This window comes from Coturnix japonica, chromosome Z, assembly GCF_054131305.1.
Source record: "Coturnix japonica strain WE chromosome Z, WE-NBRP24, whole genome shotgun sequence".
NCBI classification, from domain to species: domain Eukaryota; kingdom Metazoa; phylum Chordata; class Aves; order Galliformes; family Phasianidae; genus Coturnix; species Coturnix japonica.
In genome coordinates, this window is record NC_140702.1 from 3583637 (window position 1) to 3601718 (window position 18082).

At 43.8% G+C, this 18082-nt stretch overlaps 3 protein-coding genes across 3 annotated transcripts in view; all 3 read left to right on the plus strand.

Moving 5' to 3' along the window:
* LOC107306151 (rho GTPase-activating protein 32-like) overlaps window positions 1-18082 on the plus strand; it is a 38790-nt gene that overhangs the window by 8198 nt on the left and 12510 nt on the right. The window lies entirely within an intron of this gene.
* LOC146753545 (obscurin-like) lies at window positions 972-8148 on the plus strand. Its single transcript, XM_085530625.1, has 2 exons — window positions 972-3594; window positions 7874-8148. The coding sequence occupies exons 1-2, from the start codon at window positions 3384-3386 to the stop codon at window positions 7987-7989; spliced, it is 327 nt and encodes a 108-aa protein (XP_085386751.1). The 5' UTR covers window positions 972-3383; the 3' UTR covers window positions 7990-8148.
* On the plus strand, window positions 13467-17902 carry LOC146753546 (myosin-binding protein H-like). The gene is made up of 5 exons (XM_085529245.1): window positions 13467-14403; window positions 15027-15121; window positions 16013-16282; window positions 16976-17242; window positions 17862-17902. Exons 3-5 carry the CDS (start codon window positions 16165-16167, stop codon window positions 17900-17902), a joined length of 426 nt encoding a protein of 141 aa, XP_085385371.1. The 5' UTR covers window positions 13467-14403; window positions 15027-15121; window positions 16013-16164.

Below are 18082 nucleotides of genomic sequence, written 5' to 3' on the forward strand. Positions count from 1 at the left end.
TGATTTTTCCTGGCCAAAGTTAGAGCCTCTCACAGGTAATCGAGACCAACAGGCTGTTGTTGCACCTTCAACAGACACAATCTAGATGGTAAGCTGAGGAAAATAAAGCATCATGCCAAGGGTACTAGATAAGTGAGCAGCTTGAGATCTGCACATTTATGTGATACTCATGGTCTTAGACAATATTTGCTTAGTGAGGTCACACTGAATGAAAAAAATATCTAATGAATGAAAACATACACAGGAGAAGAAGCCTCTGAGGCTTCTGAAGTGTTATGACCAGAAGACATAAACTCTGTTAAATCAAACGTTTCTCTGTCTTTTTTTGTGTTCTTCCAGGGAGGCCTTGATTACCGCCTGAACACATGCTGTGGAAGCCCAGCTTATGCAGCACCAGAGCTAATCCAGGGCAAAGCGTCTATTGGCTCAGAGGGATGTAGAGCGGTGTTTGTTTTCCCCTCTTTCCCTTCCCTCTGCACAGAGCATTTCAAGGCAGTGGAGCTCAGGTGGGCTCTCTTGGTTTCCCTTCTGAATTCTGCTAGGTTGCATTGCTTGGTAGCTCTCAGAAGCTGTCAGTGGCCACAGACTAGAAAAGTGCAATTGGTCTCAGTTCACACAGCTGGCTGGTTTGTCTCTGGCTAATCCTGAACTGCCTCAAGCGACTGCTTTGGGGCTCTACAGAACAGCAGCTTCAGAGATCTCTTTCTATGACTAAGTTTTTGAAAGAGCAATTTGCTCTGTTCATTATCCATCATTTTTGTGCAGTCTGTTTTGTCAGACTTGTCTTTAGCTTCCAAGTTGTATGTGAAGACTTGTTTGCACTGTAATGCACAATGTATGAAAAATTGAGAGATGAAAATGTGAAGAGTTTTTCCAGCTTTGATTTCATGTCTGGAATTTTGGAACCCACTACTTGCAGTTGTCAATCTGTCCAAACTGGTCTGGTTTGCAATGCTCTCATACTTCTTGAAAAGCTCTGCTGTTAAAGGCAGAACAATTCCTACAAGTGCCATGGCCCCACTGTTGTTCTAATTCTTGTTTCTTTGTTTTCCACACGCTGCTTTTCAAGCCTCCTTTTTCTTTTCAGTCCAAGTGAGAATTGCACTGTGAGGTGTCTGAACCTTGTTGTGCCTCTACATAAAGAGAACAGCAGCAAAGCCTGACAGGTGACTGTGCTGACAGCTCTCGTAGCCAGTAACACGTAACTGTGCTAAATCCCTTGTGACGGCTTTGATTTCATTTTTGCCAGTGAAATCCTTGTAAAAGGAACTGCAGCAGTGTGATGAGCTAAGGTGAAGATGCTGGTTTTAGTAGTGCTCTAAGCTGAGTGGAAGGGCAATTGAATGAGGGTTATATGCTTTCTGTGGACAATAAGTTTGTGGTGCTGTTGGGGTGGGTCCAGAGGAGGGGCCACTGTGATGATCAGAGGGTTGGAGCAGCTCTCCTATGAGGAAAGGCTGGATTGTGGCTCTGGGCAGCCTGGTCTGGTGGTTGGCGACCCTGCACATAGCAGGGGGTTGGAACTGGATGATCTTTGAGATCCTTTTCAACCCAGGCCATTCTATGGCTGTTCAGTTCCATACTGGAACAAATATAAAATGCTAGCTATGTAAAACATGGAGTCAAACCTGTGTGATTTGTCCACACCAGGAGGTGATTAGAAAACAATTTTTTAAGCTACAAAGCTGCTTGCATGAAAGGAAAAGAAAATAAAACTACAAGAAAAAGGGAAAACCTTTCTTCCTGAAAATAGGAAGAATAATGGACCTGACATGAAATTTGGGTGAAGCTGCCTGATTTTATGAAGCTATTCCCATTATTTTCTTGGTGCTGTGTTTCCCAAATGAGTGGTTTCTGGCTGTGCTGCAGCACCAGTCTGCATGTGAACATCAACTCTATTCACCATCTGGGAAGATTAGGACTTCCCTTCTCCCACCAGCACCACTGAATTACAGTTACTCAGTGGTTAAACAAAGGAATCCTGAAAGAAGGGTTTACAGCTGTCGTGTTATCTGAAGTGCTTGGGGCATTCTGATGCTATTAAGCTCTATGTATTAACAAGTTCAAAAAGAAAAGGTAGGCATCAGATTGTTGTGCCAGTTTCTAAGTTATTTGGAAAGCTGTACCACCCAACCACTCCTTCTGTTTGATGGAGGTGACAAAGCTCAGTTTAATTTCTGACTGCTGTTTAAATTCTGAAGCTGGAGCTGGTTCCTGGAGCAGAAACAGCTCGGAAGCTGTCCCTCCTACAAGCAGGCACCTCTGAGCAAAATATGACATCTCAATTTCTGATGGTAAGGTCAGGAGATCTGATTCCAGCGTCTAGCTTTCGGCTTCATGCTGTGTTAGTGGGACCTTTGGCATCTAGCACTGACCAACAGCAACTGACAGGCTGGTAACAGTGCACCCCAAAACAGTTATGTGTCTATTTATGTTATGAGGGAAAATTGCATTGCATTGAGATTTCCTATTTTTACACTTTGCAGATCTAACTCGCTGCTGGAAGAATCCTGTACGCCTTGTTCACACCATTTTCAATGAGCTGGATGAGTCTGTTGTTGGCATTTTAATACCATTGACCAGGCAGGCAATATGTATGGAGTATTTGGCTCTCTCTACAGTCATGAATGTTTGAGTATCTTCAACATGTGGCTCATTGCTTCCATTTCAGGCTGCCCAGAGAAGCTGTGGATGCCTGTCCTTGGTGTTGAAGGCGAGGTTGGATGGGTGATGGGCAGCCTGAGCTGGTTAGTGGGCAGCCAGCCCATGGCAGGGTGTTTAGAACTTAATGATCTTGAAGGTTTCTTCCAACCCAAGCCCTCCCGTGATCCTATGATTCTGTGATTTCATTCAGGTTTATTAAGATGAGATGAGTTCTCCTAAATGCGCTGTTCTCCATATGATTATAATTGGAGTCTAGATGGATGACTTAAACCAGACTCCAAACTTTTTGATGGCCAAAATGAAACGAAATCAATCCTTTACTGTGTCAGTAGTCTGTAACTAGAGCCCATCAGGTAATTCCCAGCCTCCTGCCTGTATCAGTGGCTGCACACAGTGAAAAAGTCTGATGGAATTTTAACCTCTAAAATGTTCCAAAGCAACCAGAGGGTGAATATATTCACTATGCAAATACCTGCAGGAATAAGCTTGTCATGTATGTCCTCAGGTAGCACAGTAGTTAATGGTGGGACTCAGTAGGTCATGCTGAAAGTTGAGTCTGCTGATCTTGAAGGTCTTTTTTAGCCTAAATGACCTTATGCTAATATTTCTGTATTTATTTCTGTTCAGCTCCCAGAAAACCTCCCACCCAGCCCCCAGCTGACCCCGTGGAGAAAAATAAAACAGAAACCTCAGTGACGCTGGCATGGTCCCCTCCCAAGATGCACCACCCCATTCCAATCAATGGCTACGTTGTGGAACGTAAGGAACTAACTGGCTTCACGTGGGTGAGGTGCCACGAGTCTCATGTCCCCGTCCCAGAGTTCACGGTGAGCAATCTGTCTGAAGAGGCTGATGATCAGTTCCGAGTGTCTGCAGTCAATGCGCATGGACAGAGCCCGTCTCTGGAATTCCCAGGGAGCGTGCACCTTGGTAAGCACAAAAACCTCAATGGAAATGGGTCAGTGTGTGCTGAGCAGCTGTGTTGGTTCCCTAAAGATGTTTCCTTTGACTTTAAGGATAGCAGTGCATTAACACACCAAAGGCTTTCCCTTATTCCTAGTTCTCCTATCTCCTGTCAACCTCCAGCTACCAATAAAGTGATACGAGTTATGTTTCTGTGACAGAGACATGGATATCCTTATCTTTTGATATCTCACATGTGCAAGAGGCAGAACTTTCTGTAACAGATTTGAAGCATAGAAGTGCTTCTTCCAGCACTCATGCAAAGGGAGAAGTAGAAATGTCCCTATGATTTAATCTTCCATCTCTAAATGAGATACCAGACTTGCATCTAAAGAGCATTAAGACATACATGTTGTTCTTCCTCAGAAGCAGTCCTGGCTGTGAAATCCCCCCTAACAACTGGTGAAGCTGTACCTGGAGGGGATGCCATGTTTACTATTGACCTTACAACAACGTGTTGCGGCACTTGGTACCTCAGTGGTAAAGTCTTACAGGAAAGCAAGTCCTGCATCATCAAGAGAACCCAAACTACTCACAGCCTAATGATAAAGAACGTCACCAAGAACAATGATGGAGCAGAAGTGAAATTTGTTGCCAAAAATGTTGATGTCAGCAGCAAGATGAGAGTGAGAGGTATTTGCTTTGATCCTTCTCCTTTCCTCTTCCAGTCAAGGCATAGTTGCTGTGATCTGATGATTAGAACTGGGGCTGCAGGCATTCACTGACTGTACCAAATACCTGAAATTGCATCCCATGGACTGACGTGAGTCCTGGTAATGACCTAAACATGATAGCACTGAGTGTAGGGTAAGCCAATCTACCCAGCTGCTTGGTATCTGAACCAGATTGCTTCATGCCAGCTGATGAATGTCTGCAGTTCACAGCTCTTGGCCAGTGCATTCAGTCAGCAGGTTTACCACTGCATCACCATAGAGCAGTACTTTCAGCTCCAGGTTCAGACAGCCTTTCTGATTGCACTGGAATAATTTAGAAGTAGGGGAGCAATCATTCCAATAATATCTCTATCAATCAGCGTTGCATGACCAAATAGAACAAATAAACATTCATGATGGGAGGACCTGTTTGTCATTGGGTGGAAACCTCTGCAGAAGCATGTTTAGAGCATTCTTAATCAGTAGAAGGAGATGTTTGGTTGATTTTTACTTAGTAAATCCGGCAAGAAGACCAAATGAAATATCTTGAATTGCTCAGCACTGACACAATGCTGAGTGCAGGAACAGAAGGTGATACTTTTTCAGAGATGTTGCAGCAAACATTGACCACGTTAGCCTGATATCAATTGAACTAACGAGGCCTTTGCTCCTGACAGGTGCTGCAGTGAGATTTACCAATAAGAGCAAAGATGTAGGAAAGATCTCCGCTCGGCTGCGTGAGGAAGCCAAACTGCAGGCTGAGCTTTCAGACACAGGCGCTACTGTGGAGTGGATGAAGGATGGGAAGGAGCTCAAGGCCAGTGAAAAATATGAACTGCACATTGTGGGGAAGAAGCACACCCTGAAAATTCACAGCGTCTCAATGGATGATGCTGGAAGTTGTCAGTGCATCTGTGAGGGGGATAAAATGCTCTATCAGCTTTCAGTGAAAGGTATGTGACAGTCTGGGCTGTCCTCTTCCTGCCCAGGGCCAGCAGACTGCATTCACCTGACTCCCCGACAGTCCAGCTGTTGTCAGACAGCATCTGGGGTGTTTTCAGTGGCTGTTTTGACTTGAACTGGCCAATCTGCTTTGTAGAGCCATTTGATTTCTGTGTTCTGTCCTGTGATTCATCCCTAAGATATAGAGGAAGTCAAGGGAAAGATAGGAAAAAGAGCATCCCAGCCTTCCTGCTCTTCTCTCAGGGTGGCCACGAGAGATGATGTCAACAGCTCTTTTTGTAGCAGTGATCCCAAATGTAGAAGAGACCTGTGAAGAGTCACAGGGATGTTTACTTAGCTGTCATTCCATGCTGGGCTTTTTCTGACACAGATGTAGAGAGAAACTGAACTTTCCCACGCAGGGAAAGTCTGTTTTGCTGCAGGGTGTAGGTCTGATCTCTGAGATCCACACGCTGGGCCTTGATTGCAATAAATGAGAGCCCTTTGTTTGCTCCAGTGGAAGACTTTCCATTTCTGCAGTACCCTCTGCAGATGACACAAATGCAAATGCACCTTCTTCCCAGCAACAATTGCCTTTTTTTTTCACACTGAGTATGCATGAGGCTCTTCATCATATTCTTCTGGCTTGTCACCCTTGTTGATCCATGGAGAAACAACAAAGCCCTAGAGTAGTGTATGCAGTTTGGCATTGGAGAGCTTACTTAATTGCTTCTTCTCAAAGAAAAAACTCCAGAGAGGCATGGAGACAGCTCCAAACAGAACTGAATAACGGGACTAAATTGATGGAGAGCAGAACTTCCTGCCAAGGCTTGTCAGCTAGTCTTAATTTTGCTTTTCTTCTCTCTCTTTGTCATGTTAGCATAATATTTCATACTGGCAGGTCTGCCCACAGAATTAACTGGCACAGGCTGCCCAGGGAGGTGGTGGGATCCCTGGAGGTGTTCAGGAACTGTGGAGATGTGGCCCTGATGGATGTTATCAGGGGGCATGGTGGGGTGGGTTGGGGTTGGAATCAAAGGAGGACCCCCATGTATTTCAGCAGGAAGCCCTACTGGTAATAAGACCTTTGGAGCAAATCCTGGTAGGGCCACGCTCAGCTGGTCCAGTCTGGAGGCTGTTCCTCCTTACTTCAGTATCTGCACTGAAAACCAGCAGCTGCATTTGTGTGGCTGGGCTCACATCCAGCAGTGGTGAGGGGACTACAATGATAAGAGACAGTTCCTGAAAAAATGAATGAAATTTGACTGTATGATAGTATGGAGTTAAATGTATTGACAGGATCTCAGGCATCCCAGTGTCCATCAGCTGGCTCTCGAGCTCCTAAAAGACAGGCGTTGTGTAGAACGTTGTTGAATTTGTATTATACATGTGTGTTCTTGGAACTGCAGAACAAATGCATGCATAATCCAGACTTTGATTTTAGCAGCTCTGACTGCGCTGTCTCAACAGACCCAACTCAGTTGTGTGTGCTGTTTTGAAATGATATGTTAACAAGAAGTTGGAAAGCAAACTCCATTACCCGCAGTAAAATAGGACCGTGGCCTTAGGCTTAAACTTTTGGCTAAGAAAGTGGTGAGATTTTGAATCTTTGAAGTCAATTATTCCACTGTGTGTTAATAGGGGCCAGTTTCATCATCTAACTTTTGAGCTCCAATTAATTTCCATAAAGGAATTGTGTTTTTCTTTTCAGTCCTAGTTGACTCCATCTATTAGGCTCGATTTGTTTGCAATGTCATGGTGAAGTGGTACAAAAATGGCAAAGAAATCATGACCAGTAAGAAATTCACAATGGAAGATAAAGGGAAAGTGCGTAAGCTTGTGGCTTCAGCTGTAACGAAAGAAGACAAGGGAACATGCATCTGCAAAATTGGAGATGACACTCTGATTTTTGGTTGGAAAGTCTCAGGTAAGTTTGTGAGGCAAACATGGGATTGCAATCCATGCAAAGCACTTCAGACTTAATTCATTTTATATGTCCAACCCTGTGGGTTTCCAGTATTTAGGACAAAGATTGCATATCTCTATTGAAGCAATTCTGACCTTACTGTTGTCCCTGTGCAAATCCATAGTACGAGGAAATAATGTAACTGTGTTGTTATGAAATCAGGACAGCCTTATCTCCAGATGGGGCTGGAGACATGACTTGAGCCCTGACATCTGGGCTTCATTCTTGTAGTTCATGAATTGCCTCAGCACTTACATCATCTTTAAACCTCTGACTGAAATGGTCCTAAGTTCTTAGCATGGGAATCCTGTCTCCTCTTTTGACAAATTAAACTCCACATTTGGAGAGTTGAGTGTCTCCTGCTGTACCCGAAGGACGTTGTGATCTCTGAGGTGTCTCCCTGAGGTGCTGTAAGCACAGCCATTAGCTCATAGTGCAAGGAAAGCACTGTCAGGTCAAGCCTGGAGGAGTAATGCTTGTCACTGGCATGTTCCTGTTCAGGGTAGAGCTGGAAGGTAAAATAACACAAGAAATTGTCATTGAAATTCAATATCTGTGAAATTCAGCTGGCTGCATCACCCAAATGTAATGAGCAGAGACATTCCAATCAGTTCTAACTGTATTTTCATGCTGTGCTGAATAAGCCTGAGTCAGGATGTAAACCACTTTCTCTTTTTTTCTTCAGATGAAGCCATTAATGTTGTCAACAAGCCCAAAACGACTCCAGAAATATCAGTCAGTCCTTCTGAAGACCTGGAGCTGGTGTGTGAGGTGTCAGCTGCAAGCGGAGCTGTCGTATAGCAGAAAGATGAAACAGAGGTGAAGCAGGACCAGAGGACAAGCATCATCTCCAAGGGGATGCACTGCAAGCTCATGGTCAAAAATGTGACCCTGAAAGACCAAGGGAGCTACAGCTGTGAAACAAAAGATGACAAAGCAACATTCCAAGTGAAAGTCAGAGGTGAGAAAATGCTTGGAATCTTAGCATGCAAGGAGTGAGAAAAGGGGAGGTGTTTGAAGAGATCTGGTTACAAAATTTGAAGGACAAAATGAGGTTGAAAATGCCAATAATCAGACTAATAAATGGTCTGGGTTGCAAAGGCCCACAGTGCTCATCCAGTTCCAGCCCCCTCCTTCCTCTGTGCAGGGTTGCCAAGCAGCAGCCCAGGCTGCCCAGAACCACATCTAGCCTGGCCTTGAATGCCTGCAGGGATGGAGCATCCACAGTCTCCTTGGGCAACCTGTTCTAGAGGGCCGTTCCCTTCTGATTTACTCGAAATGTAGAGAGACATCAGAAGAAAAAAAGAGAAGGGAGGAGGTTCAACAGTGCATGCAGGTGTTCTAAATCTCATGTCCAAATCTGCTATCAGATAGCGAAATGTTTAGCTTTGTGATATGATATGATATGATATGATATGATATGATATGATATGATATGATATGATATGATGTGATATGATATGATATGCCTATCATTTCCCAAGGCAAAATAGAGGGGAAAGTGTTTTCCTGCCTTAATGAGGCATCACGATGCTCCCTGTGAAGGGCAAGTATAGTGAAAACGGGGAACTGGAGTAAGCTCTGCAGCAGACTACAGCAAAACAGTGTGACTGTTGTGATGTCCCTGCAGAGGAAGAAGATGTGTTTATAAACAAGGACAAGGTACAAAAGGAGGTGAAGGCTGTACTGACTCAAAATGCCACGCTGAGCTGCGAGGTGGCCCAGGTGAAGACGTAGGTGAAGTGGTACAAGGAGGGAAACTGATCACCTGGAGCAAGAAGTTCAAGGCTGAGTCAGACTAAATCTGGATAGGTGAGTCTGCTACTCACAGTAAGAGACCTGGTAGAGCTGACTATTCCCAGAGCTCCAAGTAAAACAGATATCTGCAAATCACACACAAAGAACAAAGGACTGCTTTGGTGAGCATATTTCCTTTGTGCCTTTGACAGTCACAGTTGTGGCAATGGTAGAGGCCATGAGTAGTCTGTTCAGGAAGCCAGGAGTACTGTTCTGGGTCATGAAAAGGCAGCCAGTGGTTTGACTATCACATGTTTATGTGTTTTGATGTTTCACAGTGGGTCTTAAGTAAAAGGAACTCAGGCTTTGGTTGCCTGCAGGACAGATGTTCTTTTGGGTTCAATATGTTTGCATAGTGACATGCAACCATGGGAATGGTGTTCAAGGACCCTTTTGGTTCCTTCAGTTCCTAGGTTCTTTCTTGCCTAGATTTGACACTTAGTTTCAACAGAAGAGCTGATATTCTCTGGTGAAGGCTATTAGTTTGGGCACAAGTGGTAACCTAAACCTGTTCCAACCTGTATATAAAGACCTGCAAGATGCTCACATGTCAGTCCCTCAGTCAATACTTTTTCTTTTCTTCCCTCAGAGCCAAAACCTGTGTTTATAAACCAGGAGCAGGTGCAGAAAGAGGTGAGTGCTGCCCTGGCAGCAAGTGCCTCCCTCAGCTGTGAAGTAGCACAGGATCCAACTGGAGTAAAATGGTTCAAGGATGGAAGACTGCTTGCCTCCTCCAGAAAGTTCAGAATGGAATCTGTGGGCAAAACATGGCGTCTGGTTGTGGAGCAGCTGGAGAAGAAAGGTGCTGGAGAATACATCTGTGAGGCTGCTGGCCAGAAGATGACCTTCAAGTTGGAATCAACTGGTGAGCATTCGCTTTGGGAGCACTAAGCAGCTGTTTATGTGGCTTAGAGGAAGAGGAAGTGAGCCATGCCAAAGGGAAGGTGGTGTGGTGCAGGAATGCAGTTGAGATCAAACCCAGCAAACGTTTCCAAATTGATGAGGAAGGGGTCAGAAGAACCCTGACAATAACAGGGATCTGGACTGAGGATGAGGGAGAGTACTTCTGTGAGTCCAGAGATGACAAGAGCAGCATTACCATCACCCCCAAAGGTATGTCTCTGGAAATGAAGGCTGACAGTGTGGAAGGATCCTTGGCTTCCCTCATCAGCCATTACAACACTGCAAAGCTGAGTTCATTTGTGTGTTTATGCTGTTCTTTGTGTTAACAACCAAGTACAAAACTTGTCTTTCTCTCTAAATAACTGTGGAACAACTGCTTCTGAAGAGCACAGCAGTTAAGCGAGGAAATCAGCCTTCAAGGCTGGAATTAAGCATCCCAAATGTGAGATGGGATTTTTTTTTACCCCTTCTTTGCCTCTTTTCTTCTTGCTTCTTTGTAGATGCAAGGAGGATCTCCTCTACAGGCAGGAGATGTGAGTGTCAGTTATGGTGATCACTTCCTGCGGGTCATAAAATCTGATGCTTCCAATAAAATCATTGACTCTGTTGGCTCTTTGAAGGTGCTCATACATAACATGATAGCTGGTTTTGAGTTATACAACAAAAAAGCAGTTAATGGTTGGATGACTGGATTAGTCATTTGGAGGGGCTTTGAAGCCTTCACTGTGGGTTTCAGGAAAGGTTAGTGAAATATCTGGGGCACAAAGAGCTGAGCATGTCCTGGAGCAATGGAGAAGGGCTGGATGATTTTTGCGCGTATTTTCAGCCATAGAATTTTGTGTTCTGGTGGTGTCAGTACATTCTTTCGTACAGCATGGATGGGTTGGTTTGTTGCATTGGTTCAGACTTTTGTACTAGGAGCTCAGCAGTGGTTAAAGCTCACACTTGTGCAAAGTAAACAAGCTCCTGCAATTCGTCTCTACTCTGTTTTAGCTGTGGATTAGCTTGACAGTTCCCTTCCATAAGCTTTATGGTTCCTTTCTGTAAGTCTACTTACACAGACTGAGTTGCTTAACTTGAAGTCTTGCTCCAGGATTTTGGGCATATTCTTAGCAGAAATATCACAAATAATTTCACCAACAATTCTCCCCACCTATATGTAGCTTTCCTTTTTTTCACTGGAAGGTTTTACACTGGCAGATAGGGTGGGCATGTAGAAACAACCCCATTAATTCTCATGAAGCTCTGATTTCTCTGACTGGCCTTTGTTTTGTGATTCTGCATGCATGCCCTGTAGCTAAAGCCTGGATGTCTTCCCCAGCACCTTCAGTCTCCCATCCTTACTTAAGTTACTCCGTTGCAAATCTCTCTGCTAGTACAGGAGAGTTTTTATTTTACCCCTTCTGTGAGGCAGCAGCTGGATGAGAAGGGTGAGATGAGGGAGGACTAGGTTGTTTGGGTGGCTTTTTTTTTTTTTTTCTTTTTCCTAAGAGCCAACTGGGAATCAAAGATCCCAAAAATTGAAGACGAACTGTGTCATATAGAGCAGGGTTTGTCAAATCACTGGCATGCACTGTTAGGACATGTTCTTCATCAACATATTCCGGACTGAGAGTTGTCACAAAATTCTGCTCTGTGTCCCAAAATGTGCACTTATCACTTCTATTGGCAGTTATGCCAATATTCTATTGGCAATTATGTCAATAATGCATATAGGAATGTTTTGCACTGGGCCATTGCCACCAGAGTATCCCTGATATATCAAGAGGATTGTTGTAACATTATTGTCCCTAGCACAAGTAATGATAATGTGCTCAAAACAATAGGTTTTTTTGTTGTTAATGACAAGTTCTAGTAAGCATAGAGAGTAGGCACTGCCTTTCATTATTCCTTATGCCAGATGCTCCTAGAGACCTCATTCCCAACGAAATCCACATCCTTCTTTCTCCTTCTCAGAATTGCCTGTGAAAATCAGCAAACCATTGGCAGACATTAGCGTCACTCAGAAGGACAAGGTCACATTTGAGTGTGAGCTGTCCAGGCCCAACGTGGATGTCATGTGGTTCAAGGTATGGCATGTAATGGTGTTTTCCTTTCTGACTTGTCTGGAAATGAATGAGAGCCTTTAATTTCACTTCCAAGGGATGCGAGTCTGAGCTTTTGCTTGATAGCTTTTGCACTGCTCTCTTTTCTTTATGCTCTTTTACTTGCCCAGATCAGCACTCTTTGTTATTATGTCCTGAGTTCATTTATCAAGTTGAAATGGAAGTTTGTTTTGGGTTTCTTGTGAACTCCTGAGGTCTTGCTGCACAAAATATTGTTGGTTGGTGTAGAGTCTTGAGCTTCAACTCTAACAGAGAAATTCTCAGCCAGGATTTTGTAGCCTTGTTGTGAACTGTGTTTTAGGGTGAAATCTGAGTTTTCTTTGCACCTGACAGTGTGAGAATTTGCTCTGGCACTTTGTGTACCTCCCCTGTGCTCAGCTGTTCCTTCCCATACTTGGGGATAACGTCATTTATTCAAGATGATATCCAAACGGGCTTGTTAACAGTTTTCCACAGTGCTTTAAGCTGTCATAGGTCAGCCAGAATTTATGCATGTTCTGTAGCCATTCCTCCATGTTGAAAACACTGCACTGTGCTTAAGCTTCAGCATATGTTCCAGTAAGCACAGTTCCATTAATTCTAGGGAAGCGGGTGAATTAAGCATAGATCTGAAGGCTGCCTATGCTCAGTGCAGAGATGGAAGGACTCGTGGAGATCTGACTTGATACTTTCCCTTCTTAGATGGGAAGGAGCTCCATCATAGTAAAAAAGAGGGCATTACTTCCCAGGGAAATAGGAGAAGTCTCATGATTCACCAGTGTGAATATGAAGGTCAGGGAACACCCACGTGCCAAGCAGCTGAAGACAAGACATCAGCTACCCTAAAGGTTCATGGTATGTTTAAATGAAAGAGCAAATAAATCCTCTTGTGGTGTTTTGCACCACAGGAAGAAATGCTTCATGGGCAGTTTGGGCATTTCTTGGTTAGTCATTTTGGATACCTTTCTCTTTCTTCTTTATGCTCAAGACAGATTTTCCCTCCGTGTGTTGCACTGGTTAAACCCCAGTTTGTAGTTCATCAGCTGGCTCTGATGTATCAGACTGGTTACTGAACAGACGGGTCTGCTGTGCCCTGGTAGATGCCACCTTCCAAAGGGACGTCTGAAAGGATGCTTTTATCTGATTTCCTACTAGATGCTGTCCTCATGTGGCCACTTGGGTTCAGTGTTAGCATGAACATGAACATCTGTTCTGTCCCATGAGTTTGGTGAACTCTCATTTTCTCTCTCAGTCTGCAACCAGGTTGGGTTGGTGTTTCAGCACTGGCTGTTTTATGCAGGAACTCTGCTCCTGAGGTTAATCCAAGTTGTATCCAGGCCCTTCAGAAGGAAAGGGAAATAGTAGCACAGAAATATGAGCTGATTCTGACATAAAGAAGTGCAGACCTGGAGAGTTAAAAGGGATTGTGTGATGTTCAAGGGATTTTGAAGCAAAAATGTCCCCTAGGTAAGATTTCTAGCTGACATTCCCCATACATTGTGGGCACACAAGCTAAGGAGAGACTAGTGATGAGCATGCAGAGAAGCCAATGGTTCAGACAGGTTTGTAGTGACATGACATTGTAGAGTTCTGCCTAGTTTTCCATGGTGGAAGGTGGTGTTGTTACCAGTTTTCTTTAACATTTTTGTAGGCAACATGGCCAGTGGAATCAAATGCAGCCTCAGCAAGTCTGCAGATGACACCAAGCTGAGCGGTGCTGTTGATGTGCTAGAGGGAAGGGATGCTACCCAGAGGGACCTGGACAGGCTGGAGAGGTGGGCCCTTGGCAGCCTCATGAACTTGAGTGTGGCCAAGTCCAAGGCCCTGCACCTGGGTCAGGGCAATGCCAAGCACAGGCACAGGCTTAGAGGAGAATGATTTGAGAGAAGCCTTGACCCTGAGGAGAAGAGTTGGTCTGGAGGGAGGTGTCCCTGCCTATAGCAGTGGGATTGGAACTAAATGACCTTAAAGATTCATTCCATTCTATTGTTTTTCTACCCTTAATTTTGCTTGAAAGGTTTTAGAATAAATGAGATTCTGGTTTCCATGAAAACTGTTTGCAGGGAGCTCCATTGTAGCTAGTAAGTCTATGTTTAAGTTCAAGGCCAATAATGCATTTACTGTGTTGAAGAGAGAAATGACGCAGGAATGGATGATGGTTTAGAATAAAACATAATCCTACTTATTTTCTATGCAAGTATGTGTAAGGAAAAGATGCTTGACTCAGTTCTGGAAATACCCTGACAAATATATCTCTAGTGTTTCACAGCTGGAGATATCAAGATTGTGAAACCAGTGGAAGATGCGGAAGTGAATGAGTATGGGAGTGCATCTTTTGTCTGTGAGATTTCACACAATGAGGTTCAGAGCCAGTGGTACAAAGAGGACAACAAGCTGAAGGCTGATGACAACATCAGAATGCGGCAAGATGGTAGGGTGTAAGAGGGGGATCTTTCTCCTGAGTGGGGGGTTGGTTGGAGATCAAACAGAAAGGACATCTGAAATGAAGTGAAGAAGGTTCAGAAGGGAGTTCCCCTTTTGTTTTGGGACTGAGGTTACGGTGGAACAAGTGACAGGTGGGAAGCTTAGTGTGGGAAGTGTGATGCTATCCCACCATCCCACACTGCCAGGAGCAGGTAGGAAATGAGTGCAGTTCTTTCCAAAGTGGGGGTGAACAGGTCAGTCAGTTCACCTCTCCAAAGAGGTTTTGTCTGACAGTGAGTGTGATCCTTCTGTATCAGGTACTTTGAAGGTGACGGCGGCCGCATTCGGTCAGTCCTTGTAGAAGCCATGTTTAGATTCTGCTTTGGTGGGGATGTGGATATGGGGGAATGGGTGGTTTCATTGACATGAGAGAACAGGCAGTGATGCTGTGAAACCAGATGGATGATGCTCAGCCTGGCCATGTGCCTCAGAGCTCTTTGCTCAAGGAAGCCAAGTGTAGTTGTGGGTTTGCTCTCAAGAGCACAGTTTGGTAGGGATGAGTTGGCGGTTGGACTAGATGACCTTAGTGGTCTTTTCCAGCCTTAGTGACTCTGTGGTTCTCTGCTTCAGGAAGGACCTACTCGCTGACTTACACACGTGTCCAAGTCAAGGATGCAGCAGAAATAAAATCTGTAGCAGAAAAAGTGCCCATCTTACAGTGAAAGGTAATTATGCTTCTGATGACGATTTTGCTTAAATTATCTTATGTTATAAACCAGCCAACAACTTTTGCTTTAATGTCAAGGAAGTTAAACACCACCAGAACCTTTCACAGAAATAAAAACTCCTAGCTACCTACCTTTCTGCCCACAAAATATCCAGCTTGTCTTTTGGGATTTACTTTTGCTAAGTAAAACAGATTATTTTCTTAGGAGGTTGATTTTCTACCTCTAGACTTCAGATTTGTGTTTGAACGTTGAGGGATAAAAACATAGCTTGACTTTTTCTTCATTTTCTCTGTCTGTTTGAAAAGAGCACAGTTTTGTTTTTTTTAATATATACAATGTTAGGGTATATATATGATGTTAAGTGTGATAAAGAAAAGGGAGACATTTGAGTTAGCACAGTACTCAAGAGTTCAGTCCCCAGCTTTGCCACTGTTACAATTATAAGGGCAAGAACATCCTGGAAAATGAATTTCTCCTAAGTTGAGTCATTACATTTGAGCTACAGAGACCTTTACTAGGAGAAAACTTGTTGTTCAGAGCTAAGTTGCTGTATTTAACCAAAGTAATTATCAACATCCGTGTTTCATTGAACCTCTATTCCATTTCGGAATGCGAGGAGTTTGATATCGGGATGGGAAGGTCATGGTTTGATTTGGATGTTGGACTGGGAATCAGAAGATCTGGGCTCTCTTCAGGTTGTCAGTCTTATTGTCTGTCTTCTTAACAACATTCCTTTCTATTATTTTTAATGATGTTTTAAGGCATTTTGAGCTGATAGGTGTAGTGTTCTTTTGCAGTAATGCTGACGTGAGTAAGTAGGGTGATAATGTAAGGGTTTTTTACATTCCTTCTAAATCTCTGCTTTCTCCTGTTCCATCCTTCTTAAAGAGCAATCCATTAATCTAGTAAAGGAGCTGTGTGATGAGGATGTGACTGAGCCTGAAGAAGCCAAATTTGAATGCGAAGTATCCATTCCTTCTGTGAAACCTCCCAAGTGGTATCTACGTGGGGAAGTCTTACAGGCTGGAAGAAACTTGAATATGCAGCAAGAAGGCATCATCCACCGGCTGACCATACCGAAAACCACCACTGATATGACAGGCACCATTCAGTTCTCAGTTGGCAAATCCAAATCCACAGCCAATCTGCTCATCAGAGGTAACATATCCTGGCTTGGTATACATCATGAAGATGAAGAATTAATTAATGTACAGTCTTCCTTCACTGGTGTCTTTGAAATATTGTGTGTGTTTTCTGGAGGTTCTGCTCCATTTCCATTTAAAAGTCGTTGGACACTAAATGAGACAGCTGCGTCTCAGTAAAAGATCTGTTTGAATAGTTGTGATGTGCTTACTATTCAGATCTACAGAGCTGAGGTTTTGTCCTTGGCTATAGCAAAGAAGTCAAATCAGGTGAAATTAATTGTATTTCTGAAGTAGACAAGTTTAAGTTTGGTAGCACCTAAATTTGATGCAGTTTGTCATTGATTTCATCTGAAAGAAACTTCCAGGCTTTTTATCTGCTGTTGTCCCCAGCGTAAGATTATCCATTCACATGCTAAAGCACTTGTTATATTTTCAACTCACACTTATTTGAGTAAAAGCCTCAACTGGGAGCAATTTAATAAGCACAAAACAAGAGCTGGACCTTGCATTTGGTAGATAATATACAGTATTACTTTATAGAAATGTAGTCAATGGCATTCCCTATAGGCAGTCGTTTGTTTTATCTTTGGAGTGGTTCAAAGAACCATTGTGAACATGAGATTAATTGGAATGGAATACACACAAGAGACTTTCCTCTTCTTCCAATTGTCCTCATCCTTTCTTCTCTTCCACCCCTGCTTTTCAGATTACCATATACAAATCACCAGGAAGTTGGAGGACAAGACAGCTTTGGAACGTCATTCTGTCATCCTGTCCTGTGACTTCAGGCCTTCTCCAAAGGTTGTGAAATGGTTCAAGGGCCACACACCCATTGAGCCCTCTGAGAAGTACAAGATCAAGAGGGTTAAGCTTTCAGCAGAGCTCAAGATTCTGAAGCTGAAGCCCAATGATGCTGGTGTGTACAAGTGCAAGGCAGGAATTGCAGAGACTGAGGCCACGCTGACAGCTGAAGGTATGAGCAGGGAGGGTGGCCTCTTCCATGTCCTATTTCACCTCAGATTTCTCTTCTCGAGGTTTATTTCTGCCATTCTCTCCTGCTAACTTTATAAATGTATAATCTTCACTGAGAAGATTACACAAAGATCATCTAGTCCAGCCATTCTACCACATCCCAGTTTGATTTATAGTAACAGTGGTAACAGTTCACCTTGTTTCCCCACAGCCCGCAACGCAGAAGTAACGAAGCAGCTGCAGGATGTGGAAATTGAAGAAGAGAGCTGCTGCTGTCTTCTCCTGCGAGCTGTCCCATGATGACGAGGACGTGGAATGGTTCCTGAATGGCAACCTCCTTTACACCAACAATTACAATGACATCAAGAACGTTGGCAATTGCTGCACACTGACAATGAAGCAGGTTAAGCCTGAGGATGCTGGCACAGTGACAGTGAAGTCAGACAAGGTGTCAGAAAGCGCGCGCCTGAAGGTGATAGGTGGGTTTGATCACAGCCCTCCTGGATGTAAGAGATGCTAAGGAGCTCCAGTTCATTCTATTGTGAAGCAATCCTGCTTCTAAAGCTCACCTCTCTGGGGTGACAAGTCATCAGTTTCATGTCTGTTGACTGAACTTCCAGTGGAAGGTTCCATTGCAACAGATGTCAACGAAGTAGGATGATTTTGGTGTCCTGCAAAATCATTCCATTGCTTTTTATCATCATTTTACTTAACACAAGGAGTGTTACAGGAGCAATTTCTTTTACTGCTTCAGTAACATGCAGTGTCAATGCTGTTGTCTCCAAGGATATATGACTGCAGGGAGAGATCATTCAATGTGTGTTTTGTGTCTGGAATGACT